Raw genomic sequence first — 14,033 nt, 5'->3', positions numbered from 1 at the left:
TTAATCGTCTGAATAATTAGTTGCAGTTCTTGTATTTTTGGAATTGCCAACGCTCGGCAAAAGCAAAGAATCATAAATTAAAGATACAGCATCAAAACTCTGTTTTCTCAGGCGTCATTTAATTCAATAAAAGATCTAATTTAGTTTAAAGTTTGTGCAGCAGAAAACTCCTTAAAAACACAAAACAGAACATTTTCTGATCCCGAATTAACGAATCATCATATCAGTGATTAAGAGTTTTAAAATCAGCAAAAACAGAAAATAAGCAGAATACTAAATGTGGTTTGCATTAAATGATCTCTTTGTATCACAGATTAATAATTTTATGATAACTTTTAGTTAACTTTTTTTTTTATAAAGAATTGTGTTTTCCAGATGGAAAGTGTTAATTTAGCAAATAGTTCATTAAAGTCTTGAATCCTCATCAACATTTAAATATTTGGGGACATAAATTGGGTCGGCCAACCGTTCCCGTCCTGCCGGTTCAGAGCAGCGGGTTGTTGTCCGGTGCAGGAGCGCAGCCCGGCGGGTACGCGGGGTGTGAGGCGTTCTGGTATCCGTCAACTAGCGGCGGCATGGCTGGGTTCACCGTCATCATGAATCCGGGTGGAGGCAGGACAGCAGCAGGGGGCGCTGTAACCGCCACCGGTGGCCCGGGTGGGAACAAGGGCCACTGGTTTCCAGTAAGCCCCTGCTGATTCCAGGGCATTGAACTGGGAGACACTGGTGGGGAGATGTATGGAGAGCCCCCTGGTGGCTGGGTGGGGAACATGGAGAGCAGCTGAGCGGTGGACAGGATGGGATGTGGAGACTCTGACGGAGAAGAAAAGATCTAAACGTTACTCTGCAAACCCACTGAAAACAGAAAAGCTTTGGTAACAAAAACCTGAGCATTTTGGTTTATTGGTAAGTGAAATAAGTTTTTAGATATTTCTTTAGTGACGCCGACTGACGGTCCAGCTTCCCAGCAACTCTACATAAGAATATTAAGATTTACACAACTAGTTACATTTACTTGAGTAACTTTTAGGATTATTTTTACTGTGATGTTCTCTTTACTGTCACTTGAGTAATTTTATTATGAAGCATTTCTTCTGCTACTTGAGTAAAACTTCTGGATTTTCAACCCACTGAATAAAAATCAAACATGTTTTAACCAAAGATTCACCAGACTCAGACCTGCAGCTTCTGTTAAAGTTTTATAAGTTTTTTATTGAAAGAAACTGATTTGGAAAAATTTTCTTTTGCCTGATTTTGAAAGGTTTTTGTTATTTATATGAATTATTGTCATTTCGATCCTTAAAATACCAACATTTCTACTTGACTTAAAATTTTGGTCCGTCTGATTGTGTAATATTTAAATATTAAACGATTGATAATTTGATCAGTAACTCAGTGGCCCGGCTGGTCAACTTTTTACCAAATACTTGTTTAATCTTGAGTAATTTCTTGGACAGATACTTTTGACTTTTTCTTGAGTAAATACATGTTGAAGTGGTGATATTCTTACTGTGTATAATTTCTGGTTATTGCTGCGTTGCCACTTTAACAATCTGAGGAGAAAGTTCCCCGTTATTCATCCATGCCACCATTTCTGTTTTCGCTGAAGCTCATAAATGATGATGGTTTCTAGCAACACACTAATCTATAACTATAAATAATCCCATTGTTTGGAAAACTGGAACCTTATTTAAATATAATGCAGTAGATGCTAACCTGTGTTTCCTCCTGTGTTTTAGTCAAAACAGCCGACATGATAAAAACACAGATTCTGCTTTTCATTTTACATAACGAGGTTGTTTTTCTAAATGCAGCATTCCTATTTCACACTACTGGCGCAGATTAAAGAAAGCAGAGAAATCTGACTGTATATCAAGGCTATTTTAAATGGTACGGTGAAGAATTTGGAAAAATGTTTCCTCTGTGCCAATGTGTTACATCTAATGCAGCTGGTGGCAGAAATATTCTGCAGACTTCCACAAGTCAGTCAGTGAAAATACAAAGGACTTTTACAAACATGGGTGCTAAAACTAATTTAGTCTGAACTGAATACCTAATATTAAAAAAAATGTTACTTAATCTTTTGAGTACTTCACAAATTCACATTAACTGGTTAATGCTGGTAAAACTCAACGCTAAGCAGGTTGAATTATAATAAAAAGATAAATAAGGAACAATTGAAATTTGTAAAAAAGACAATAACTACAGAGAATAAAATATAATTTGGCATTTAGACTGCTGATATAAAATTTCATTGGTAATATTTGAAATGCAAAATTATTAAATATTTGAGTTAGATCAGAAAAAATAAGAATTAGTTACAACTTTACTTCATAGTGATATTTCTTACCAAAATAAACTTGCTTTATTGTTTTATTTCTCCATTTATAATTTAGTGTGTTGAGATAAGAAACTTTACAACAGCTGCTCTCCTTACAGAAAAAGCAAAAGTGGTTCTTTTTTGTCTTATTTTGAAGGAGACCAGGGAAACTTGTTACAAGTCACATGTGATGCGGTGTGCTTAGAGTCAGAATCTCTTAGAGCTCCAAATCGTTCAAAAAATATTGTATAAACGAAATCAATTTCAGAAAAGTTTTCATTTACATGAATCTACACAAATACGGCTCAGAGCGTTGCAGTAAATATGCCAAACCCATAGGGGGCGGCGTAGTGCAAAGTTAAAACCACTGTCAGTCAATCAGATTGCTTCAAAACAACCACGACTTCCTGTTAGGAGTTAAATATGCTGCCACAAAGTTCATCTGTGTGGGTTAAACTAGTTTAAAATAGCATATTAGAATATAAAATTTAAAAAATACAAGTCGATGTTGATTGGGAATAATAAGTATGTGGATATACTGGCGTATTATTTGTCGCAAACTGCAACAATCGAGATCCCAAATCTCAAGTTTCCTCACATGTAAACCTAAATATGAAGTTTTCTCAAATCTCCACTTTGGTCTGACCTTTTAGTAAAATTAAAGGTAAATATGCATAAAAATGTATTAATTTAATGAGACACAAACCATCAGAAGTGATAATAAATGGCTGCTGTTAATGTTCGGAACATTCCGGTCAGCGCTGTTGCTATGCTACAGTGTGTTGCCATGGAGACACCAGACACAGACAGGAGGACAGGCATTACTGATCAAGTAGTCATGAAGCCTAGGCGCAAGTTCAAGCTGGAAGACTTCCGCTCCACCCATTCCATCTAATTACTGCGTCATCTTCATCACTGGACCTCGACCCGCCTTCTCCAATCTTCAATCAAGCTCTGTTAAAAGGCTCCACACCCACGCCGCCAGTTGCTTTCCAGCTTTGCTCAACCCACCTCCTCCCCTTCTCCACCAGCATTTCAAGACGTCATCTTTCCCAACCTCCACCACCAGTGTCGGGCCCCGGGGGGAGTATCCCTATTCAGCGTTGATGGGCTCATCTGAATTCGCCGGAATTCACTGCTCAAATCTCCAGCCGGGGCCCGAGCGCCAAAGAACTGTTATTCATTTTTTGTCAATAAATTTCCTAATCGTTTATTCTTTTCTGTCTGAGTCTCTCCAGATTGAAATCAATTTAGAGAGAAAAATGTAAAATCAGACGTTTATCATTCTCTGCTTCTTAAACCAAAAGTTTCTAGGTTTTTGGAAACGCAGTTAGTCAGAGCCACATTTCTCACTTCTTCTTCATCATCATCATCTGATGGTAGTTCCTTATTGCTGCTGTGCTGTTTAATACAATGCGGTAAAACTAAATATAATTTAGGGAAGTGATGCTCAAACTAAAATACTTCAGATTAAGTTCATGAAAGATCCCCACACAGCACTCCAACTGGGATTATTGGAATAGATGAATCAAGCAGTGAAATGGCTGGAAAGGCAGATAACTGTTAAATTACTGGGACATTTTATTACAAATTGTTCATTTATGTCTGACTGAAGCTGCAATTTTTGTTTAGATTTAATTAATTTACTCATAATTAAGAAGATGTTCACTGATTCCTCATGTCAAAGTTTACCAACTCTGGTCATAAGTAGCTCAAATTCAATTTCAAAAATATTTATTGATCCCAAAGAAAATTAAAGTTAAATTAAATTAACCATGACTTTTGAACGTCGTACCATCTACATAGAGCTGTTTTATGGCCATGTGATATTTCAGTTTTTCTTTTTTAATAAATTTGCTAAACATTTCTAGATTTTTGTTATTTTCTGTCAAGATGGGGGGCTGAGTGTACATTCACAAGAAATCTTGACTTTTTTGATTTTAGCAAACGGCTGCAATGAAACAAAGAGTGAAAGTTTAAAGGGATCTGAATACTTTCCGTACTCACTGTACAATGCTAATTACAGGACATACTTTAACTTAGCATCTCATTATTTTTGTCCTGTTTCATTTTTTCAATGATTCTATTGAACCACATTTAAAAACAATTTCTGATTTTCATTGGTTCATTTTCAGTAAATTTTATTTATCATTATTTCTGTCAGTTTAAAGGTTTTTTGGTCATTAACAGAGAGGTAGCAGCGGTTTGTATTTATTTATCTGACAGAATGTCAAGCAGATGAAATCTGAGTCTGATTTGAATCCTCAGAAATGTCTTCAGGTTTTCTAAAAACAATTTTGTTTTTAACTGGTTTGTAAACTCCTGGGTTTTTTGTGCAGTTTTATATCATCTCCATGGACTTTGTTTTATGCTCTGTCAAGTCTTAAATAAAACCTCTAAATAAAAACGCTCTTTGCTTCCCAAACATGGCGACTAATCGTCTCACTGTAAAGGACGACATCCCATCCGTCCTGAGGACGCTGTTCTGTTTGGGTCGGCTTTAATGGTTTTTAATCCAAAGACTGCACCGAGCCATGGCACAAGATGTCGACTTTAACACAGACACATAAAATTAAAACATTTTTAGACGTTATGTCTGCAGAACGAGTCTCTGCTGCCGTTACATAAACAGGTCAAAGCAGATTTTTTCCAAACTTTTTGCTCCAGAATCCCAAAGTGGAAACGACTCTGGGGCCATTTTGTTTTTCCAACTGAAAACACAAAAGTAATTTGGTATTTTTTTAATGGGCTCAGTACTCAGGAAAAGGGAAAAGGCACTAAAAGAAAATTCTGACTTTTCCTCAGGATTCTGGCTTTAAAGTCAGATTCCTTGTTTTGCCAGCGGCACTGAACCTTTTCCGCAGCTCAGCAATAAATCAAATATGCAATAATTTAATGAAACAAAATGGCTATTATTTTTTTTTGTCTTAATAAAAGGGCGGACAGTTTCCAAACCTTTTGGGTAATTTTGGAATTCACCTCATTTGATCTAATTAATGTTTTAATCTATTATCAGCACCAAAATAAGAACTTTAATCTGTTAACCATTTTAATAGGAGAAATGATGTGCTCTAGTTTTTGTTTTGAGTGAAAAATTTAAATTTACTTACCGTGAAATTAAAATCAAACACGAAAATACCGTGTGCCTAACACTGTGTGTTAAAGACAAATTAAATTAAATGTGTAAATGAAATTTTCATCCTAAAAATAACAAAAGTTTCCACTTCAGGGCCAGATTTGTACCATTATTACCTGCAGCTGGGGGCCACACACAATTGTTCCAAGGGCTACAAATGGCCCCTGGGCCACAGGTTGGACGCCCCTGGGTTCTGACTCACCTGGCTGGCTGACAGGTGGGATGTTATTGGGAGTCAGAGGATCTGTCAGTGGCGGAGAAAATATCTCCAACAGTTCATTACTAGGAGACGTCTGCTGACGGAAAACAAGAAAAAACAATTTATTTTCTTTAATATGAGACAGGATGTCATCTACTCTCACTGCACATATAAGATTTTACTCTCTGACAAACTTTTAGCTGATAGTTTCTCAGTTCATAGATTTTTTTATTTATGCATAAAATCCAAAACCCAGGAAAGCTGAAAATAATTTACATTTTTTTGTTAAAAGTGTTTTTTTGCTTCTGTTACTGATTCCCTGAACGTCACGTCATGTTTTGTGTTTTATGCACCTGATTTATTTGTCCTGATGATGATGCAGGTGGAGGACTAAACATATTCTCCACAGCTGCTCCCTGAAACAAAAAAGGCTGAAACGATTAATCAGATCGGTCATGATTACTCGATTATTGAAATAATCGTCAACTAATTTAGTAATCGATTAATCATCAAGTGTAGAATAGACTCAAATAAACGCCATTTGCAACATACTCACAGCCGTAATTAAACCAAAACTGTACAGAAATATACTCATTTTGCATTTAAGATGAAAAATCTTCTTTATTTTTAAATATAATCAGAAATCCTCAATTGTAATGTTTAGCTTTACCTGCTCTACATAAAAGAAACTAAAACAAATCAACATATTAGTAGACGGTATTTTTTTATCTGCAGATGCATCCTTTGCTACAAATAATCAAGCATTCGCTAAAGGAATGCTGTCATTGCATTTCTAGAAAAAATTTTTTATGTTTTTATTTTTAAAAAGTAATTGAATTATTTGCCATTTGAATCTTTTAATATATTTCTAATATTGTCTAAAAAGACTCAAATGGTTAAATGAAAAATGTGCAGAAAGAGACAATTTTTTTGTACCTGATTCATCGATTAATCAGACTAATCAGTAGATTAATCATTTACTATAATTCTTAAAATGCTTATTTACCATTGCTGGAGAAGCCGGATTGTCAGTCAGCATCACTAAAGAGATATTCTGAAAATAACAAAAAGTAAATTAAGGTAAAAAACGAACAATCAGAAACAGACTGATAAAAGATGTAAACTGTATTATGTCTGACTTGGCTTGCCGTAGCCTGGTGTTGCTGAGAAGTTTCCTGTTGCTCCACACGCTGACAAACCTCCATGATGTCCAAAATTATTGGATCCGCCTGCAATCGATGAAGTAAATAAAATCACAACCCTAAACAAGACCCATATCCTCTTCTTATCCCCACATGCGACTCATTCTGACCTTTTTACGACCCAATTCAGATTATTCCAATTAATGGTTCAAGTACAAAAATCAAAGATAATTTGCAGGAAATCAGCAAAAAAACTGGAGCCACAGCTCTAATTGGTTTAAAAACTAAATAAAAGATTAAAAATAATAAATATCTTTGTTGAGTTTATACGTCTATTTATTTTAAAAATTAGCAGAAATTGGTTTTTGAATTGGAATTGTGTTTTTTGTTGATATTTTGTTTTTGTTTAAAATTTTATTAATTAATTACAGACCCTGCAATAAACTCAATTATAAAACAGAATAGAGTCCAATCACTAAATATAATTAATTCAAATACATTATATTATATTATATTATATTATATTATATTATATTATATTATGTCTTTATTCAATAATTTAGCAGCAAAAGAGGTTTTTGAATTGAAAATGTTACTTATTTCGTCAATTAAAATGCTATTCGTTATGTTTAATTACCGACGCTGGAATTGTCAATTCAAATATTTAAACGAGTCAAACTATTTTATATGATCTTATTGATTATGCTCCTTAAAACGACATCATGGTCATGTGGGAAAGGGTGTAAATCTTCCAAAGTGATGAGACTTGGTCACATTATCCTCTGCAACGCTGAGAGTCGTCACCTGGTGTCCCGCCTTGATGTAGAACAGGATGTACGCGTCTTCCTGTCTGTAGATGTAGGCCAGCGCTCGCGGGTCCGACTTGTCTTTGGTCACCGAGCTGATCCTGGATCTGTCATGGTCATGAAGAACAATCTGAAAACAAAACAAAGACAGAACATTAGAAACAAGTTCGGCTTCAAAACTACTTATAGTGACCAGGTAGTTCCAGTTTATACAAGAAAACATCAGAGCTGATAAAACGGGTCACTGGTTAAACTTTAGCTACACTGCAAAAGCACAAAACATTACCAAGTAATTTTGGTCTGGTTTCTAGAGCAAATAAGAGAAAAATAACTTACAAGTACAACAATAAAAATGAGCTTGTTTTAAGAAAATAATTCCTTAGTACTGGTGAAAAAGTGGCAGATTATTTCTCTTATGGGAAAATTACTTGTAAAGTTAGTTTAAGTTAGTTTTTTCTCATTTCAAGCATGCTCAGATATTTGCACTAGAAGCTAGACCAAAGCTAATTTTGTGTTTTTGCAGTGCAGGTCAAATACTTGGTTTGAGTCTCTTTACTTGATCACTTATTGTTGGTATGAAGCTAACAGTAAGGAGAAAAATCCAATAAAATGCAATAAATTTGCCTTGAAAGCAGATTTTTGTTCACTGCAGTCTGAACATTAACACAGGGCCGAAAAACTTTGAAAAAATGTTTACGGCGGTAATGTCATTTTTACTCTCCGAAGCATTTGTGTGCCATCTGTCTGATTTGCATCAAATATTTCACCCAGAGGTGTCCAAAGTGTGGCTCGTGGGCCATTTGAGGTACGTGGAGTGATTTTCTGTGGCTTTCAAGAATCATAGAAATTCAGATCCCAATGATCCAGATAGAGTCTCTTTATTTACTAATTAGAATAAAATTATTCCTGACGTCATTTTCTTACAGTGCAGAATGTTAAGTACAACATAAAATATTTTACTTTTTCCAGATACTCTTACTGAAATGCTGACTTTGCTATAGTCAAATCAGCTTTTATTTAATTTGTTAAACAACTAAATGTAGCAAGGATTTTGAAAGAAAGTGACCCAAAATTCTGTTTTCATCAATTTGTACAATTTGATAGGAATGCACGATATGTCGGCACCATATATTATTAGCTGATATTAGTCATTTTTTGACATATTGATAAATAAAACTGGTCCAACACAAACAACCGATTTTTATTCAATCTGTTTCTGGTTAGGTTCTTTTTCCAAACATGTCAAAACTGTAGTGAGATATTATATAATATTGGTAAGTACAAGTTACCAGCCATAACAGCGATACAAATATCAGATATCAATATCGGTCCAAATATTGATATCCTTTCTTTTAATATAACACAGGTGAAAAGTCCTTCTAAAGTTTTGGATCTATGATGAATAACATCTCTTTCTGACAAACAGTAAACATAAATTGACTGATAAATTGCTTAATTTTAGTTTTTATTTTTCTGGCTTGTGAGAACTTTTGGTCAAACTGTGAGGAGAAAAAGCGGAACATGTGTCACGTGGCTGTTGAACCTGAGATGGCTGACTCACCCCGGTTCGCTCATCCAAAATCTTTAGGCCACTGGAGGAAATTTTCAGCCAGATCCTCATTTTGTGTTGTCCCCGTTTCCTCGCTGAAACTTCAAATCCCTTCAATACAAACAGGAAAATAATCGCAAAGGAAAACTTCGATCAGATCAGAAATACAGGAAACCGTAGCAGAGTCATGATGTGAAGGTTTTGTGTTATTTTAACACGTTTGATCAAATGAAACACTTCTGCTGGTCTTTTTCGACTGCATAGATATAACTTAATATCATTTTTGATGATTTAATTAAATATTTCATGTTCCTAAATTCATTAAAAGTGCAACAACCCCCAAAAATATAGATTTCTGCTGATAAACTGTCTAATTGGGCTATTTAGGCTTCTATCTATTATTCTGTGAATTTTTTATATATTTTTTTGTTTTGTGTGTTTATTTCTACATTATTTTACCTAAAACTGTTTCAGTTCTGGCTTCCAAAACAACTGAATTCTTCTATTGTTGTGTCCTCATGTTGTTTATAATGGTGTAGCTTTTTATCACAGACTACCACATTCAATAAATACTTTAATATATCAATAATATTATTCCAATTAGATTCCGTTATATATATATACTGTGTATATACAGTATATATTTATATATATATATATAAAAATTATAATTTTATATTATATTTTAAGGATTGAGAACAAAACACTCCCTTGTTCATTTCCAAGACAAATCAGAGATGACATGTTTGTGTCTCACTAGCGCCCCCTAGATTCAGGAAGCTCTAATTGAGTGAAGGAGAGCAGCAGCTGTCAGGACGGACCAAAAGTCACAAAGCAGCTGACTCAACATTTCATAACTTCCTATTAAAACCACTTTTATAGCTAACAGTAAAATAAAAAGTACTAATTCCAAGTCCAACTGACGCCATTTTTATTCATCTACTTCTTCAGTGTCATTTTCTGATGTTTATATGAACTGTGAGAGAAATAGATTCATTTACCTGCTTTTAACAGATTACCTTCAGTTTCATCATGGAGTCCAGCAGCATCTTCTCTCCCTGTGGGTCCGGCAGCGGGTCCACGCCGATCAGCTTGGCCTTGTAACGGACCCCGTCCCCTTCGTACCGGGGTCCAATGGGGTCCAAAACCGGTCCTGACAATCACACAAAAAAAACTAAACCATCAGCAGAAACAAGACCACAAAGAGCTGCAGGAGCAGTAAAAGGTTTTCAGCTTTGAAAAGTGCATTAAAATCTAACCTCAAATATGATTTTGTTGAGTTTTTTAATTTATTAATATAAAATATAAACATATTTTTCACTTTTCTACACATTTGTTGCTCATTTTACTAACAAAAACTTGTCAAATCATCAGATTCTCATAAGCTTTTTATAGTGCTTACCTCAGCATGTTCTCAAAGTGACTACTTCAGGAGCATTTGTTTTATATTCTCATAAAAACATAATATCCTTGTAATGGTTAACATGTCAGGAGCGGATTTTCTTTCCGTTTGGTGGCCAAACACAGAGAATATCCCAGGCTGAGCGGGACGACTCACTCACCAGATAAACAGACATTAATCAGCTCGACGTAAAAAGCTTCCTCTAGTTAAAAAATTGTTTGAATTGTTTCCAGTGTGTGTTTGTGATGTCTCTAAAACAGCTGGAGCAGCTGGAGGACTTCCAGAAGTACACAAAGGAAAGGACAGAGAAGAAGAAGTTCTACCTGCTTCCCATCAGGAAAACAAAACGCGGCGTCCCACGAGACGCCGCCATGTTTAGGACGTCTGTGTTCACTCTTACCAGTTAAAACCTCTGACCTCCGTCAAACTTATTTTAGCTAAAACTAACAACATAACAAAAATTGAAAAGACGTTTTTGTTATTGGAAATAAATTAAAACTGTAGTTAAAGGAGAAAAATGATAGCTAACTGGAACCATATCGAGCGTTTATAAAACTAACTAAAACAGATTGAAATCATAAATGTAATATCCTTCGTTTTCGTGTGTATGAATATATTTATTAGCTGATGTGAAGCAGTTTACATCAGCTGTCAGCAAGAAAAGGCCAATCAGCAGGTTGTTCAACATAATACTTTTTTCAACATTATGTCTTCTGTTGAGTATTTATTACCCAATTGTTGTATACATAATCATAGCACTATGACGTTTTTAAAATTCTGCACTTATAATGAACCAAAGTATGAAAAGTATGAAACTACTACCACAACTAATAAAAACTAAATAATATTTAACTAATCAGAGGAGAGCAGAATACCCCAAAAATTGTACTCAAATAAGACTAGCAGCACTAGTTCAACATATTTTTACTTAATTAAAAGTAATTAGTATCCGTCCAAGAAGTTACTCAAGTAAGAGTAAAAATGTATTTGGTAAAAAGTCCACTCAAGTACATAGTAACTAATCAAATTATCAATCATTCAATATTTAAAAATTACATCATCAGACGGACCAAAATATAAAATTAGGTGGAAATTTTGTTATTTTAAAGAACAAAATGACAATAATTCATATTAATAACAAAAATAGCAAAAGAAACTGTTTCCAAACCAGTTTCTTTCTGTAAAAGCTTATAAAACTTTAACAAAAACAGCAGGTGTGTGTCTGAGTCTGGTGAATTAAAACATGTTTGCTTTACTTCAGTGGGTAGAGAAACCAGAAATTTTACTCAAGTACGAGCTGCAATACTTCATACTAAAATTACTCAAGTAAAAGTGAAAAGTACAGCGTAGTAAAAATACTTCTAAAAGTAAATGTTTTTCTTAAAAGTTATTCAAGTAAATGTAACTGAGTAAATGTAACTAGTTGCTACCCAACTCTGATAATAAAAACTAATAAAACAAGCAAAGATGCTCTAAAAACTAATTAAAACTGACTGACAGATAAAAAGTCACTACAAAATAAAACTAAACTGTAATGAAAAACTCAAATTTTTCTACCCTGGTTTCCATCCTGAATCTGTACAGCGCCCATCCCTTAAACTGCAAATATAGCAACACGCCTTTTGCCTCGTCTGACGTTCTCCTGAGACTAAACCTCAAACTAAACTCTCATACCTCTTGTCAAGTATGGTGGCAAGCTTCTGACAGCCTCTTGGCCCAGTGCGAGATAGCCCGCGGCCGTTTGCACCGTGTCGGTCACAATGTTTGTTTCTTTAAGATTCTGCAAAAGCCTGGAAGCTTTCAGATGTTTTTCCTGCCAAAAATAGAAACTTCTCACCATCAAAATGCAAGGAAAAACCTGAAAATGTTTGCAGAGGAGAGTGCCTGCTTTGACTCACCTGCAGGGAATCCATCTTCACTTTGACCCAGCTGCTTGGCCTGTCCCACTGACAAAGCTGCTGGGGGGTCAAAGGTCAGGCTGCAGACTCACTGGTGATATATTAACATCCGCTGGGAGGCCCACATGCATGGGAATGTTTTCAGCAGAACAAAAAGGCAGCAACAGGGAGGATCTCCCTCAATGGTGCATCTAAGGTCATGCATTTCCCTCGACGACCGGCTCTTTGGTGGCATTTTCCTAAAATAAACCAATTACAACCAGAAAAAAAACAAACCAAAACGATTGGAGCGTCTGCAAAATACTTATAACAATTTTTTTAAAAAAGCCTACATCTACACACTGTGTGTTTTATTTTTATATGACGTCAGGTTATGTAAGGTGACCATTGAGGTTAATATATAATAAACACATGAAGGGAAAGCATTTTATGATGTAATTCAGCGTCTCGGATAAACCAAAAGCAATTAAAATAGTTCCAGTGTCAGCTTGGTTTGTCATTAAAACTGTTAAATGTCACTTGTACATCTTCAAGAAGTTTTATTTTTTAAATCACACTTGTGCATAGTACATAGTTCTCATGTGACGTCACTCTTCTGGGAACTTTGTAGCCGACAGCCATCTTAATAGGCATGGGCTATGGAGTAGCTATAACAACAACAAACAAGCCACAAGATTATAACTAGCTCTGACCTTGCTCCTATCTAACTTATAACCAGAGGTGGTAGAGAAGCCAAACGTTACACTCAAGTGAGAGTAGAACTACATCAACATATCTTTACCCAAGTAAAAGTAAAAAGTAGCTGTCCAGGAAATTACTCAAGTAAGAGTATAAAAGTAATTGGTAAAAAGTCTACTCAAGTATTGAGTAACTGATCAAATTATCAATCATTTAATGCTTAAAAATTACATCAGAAGGACCAAAATATAAAGTTAAATGAAAATTTTGGTATTTTAAGAACCAAAATGACAATAATTCGTATAAGAAACAAAAAATAACAAAATCAGGTAGAAGAAAATTCTGTGTGTGTGTCTGGTAAATTTCTGGTTAAAACGTGTTTTTCATTCAGTGGGTAAATAATCCCCCCAAACAATTTACTCAAATAAGAGTAGAGATACTTCATAATGAAATTACTCAAGTAAAAGTGAAAAGCAAAGCGTAGAAAGAATACTCCTAAAAGTTTTTAATCAAAAAAGCTACTCAAGTAAATGTAACTGAGTAAATGTAACTAGTTGCTACCAATAGAAGTACATTACAAATGTTACTCGCCCACAATTTTTGAGTACTCTACCCACCTCTGTGTAGCATTAGTCATATTTACAGTAGTACTTACTGCCGAACTAGCAAAGTTAGCTTAGCTAATGTAGCTTTTATCTGCTAGCTAAGACAGGCATTTAGCCTACATGTATGTTACTCACTCAGTGACCAGAACCGCGTTAGTCACACGAAGAGTTCATTACAAATCCGTTTAAACACTGAATCCATGCAGCAAGTAGTTTCTGGATGGCAAGTCAACAACAAAACACTTTTCTTAAACCAGGTGATTAAACGAGCTGGAGCTCAGCTTGGGTTGCTAGGTAA

At 35.0% G+C, this 14,033-nt stretch overlaps 1 protein-coding gene across 4 annotated transcripts; it reads right to left on the bottom strand.

Annotated features, from left to right (window-relative positions):
• Positions 1 to 98: 98 nt before the first annotated feature.
• On the bottom strand, positions 99 to 14,033 carry LOC114151464 (disabled homolog 2-like). Of its 4 annotated transcripts, none has more exons than XM_028028687.1 (11): positions 13,871 to 14,033; positions 12,453 to 12,691; positions 12,229 to 12,367; positions 10,172 to 10,305; positions 9,165 to 9,263; positions 7,602 to 7,733; positions 6,795 to 6,884; positions 6,662 to 6,709; positions 6,009 to 6,086; positions 5,659 to 5,752; positions 99 to 813 (listed from the first exon to the last, which is right to left on the bottom strand). In XM_028028687.1, exons 2-11 carry the CDS (start codon positions 12,465 to 12,467, stop codon positions 485 to 487), a joined length of 1,158 nt encoding a protein of 385 aa, XP_027884488.1. In that variant the 5' UTR covers positions 12,468 to 12,691; positions 13,871 to 14,033; the 3' UTR covers positions 99 to 484. The 4 variants fall into 4 exon arrangements, with proteins under 4 accessions (XP_027884488.1, XP_027884489.1, XP_027884491.1 ...); XM_028028688.1 differs by having other exon boundaries at positions 5,659 to 5,749; positions 13,871 to 14,032; XM_028028690.1 differs by having other exon boundaries at positions 6,009 to 6,071; positions 13,871 to 14,032.

This window comes from Xiphophorus couchianus, chromosome 9 (genome assembly GCF_001444195.1).
Source record: "Xiphophorus couchianus chromosome 9, X_couchianus-1.0, whole genome shotgun sequence".
Lineage (NCBI taxonomy): Eukaryota > Metazoa > Chordata > Actinopteri > Cyprinodontiformes > Poeciliidae > Xiphophorus > Xiphophorus couchianus.
The sequence above is the reverse complement of the archived record's forward strand: the minus strand, read 5'-3'. Positions and strand labels throughout refer to the sequence as shown.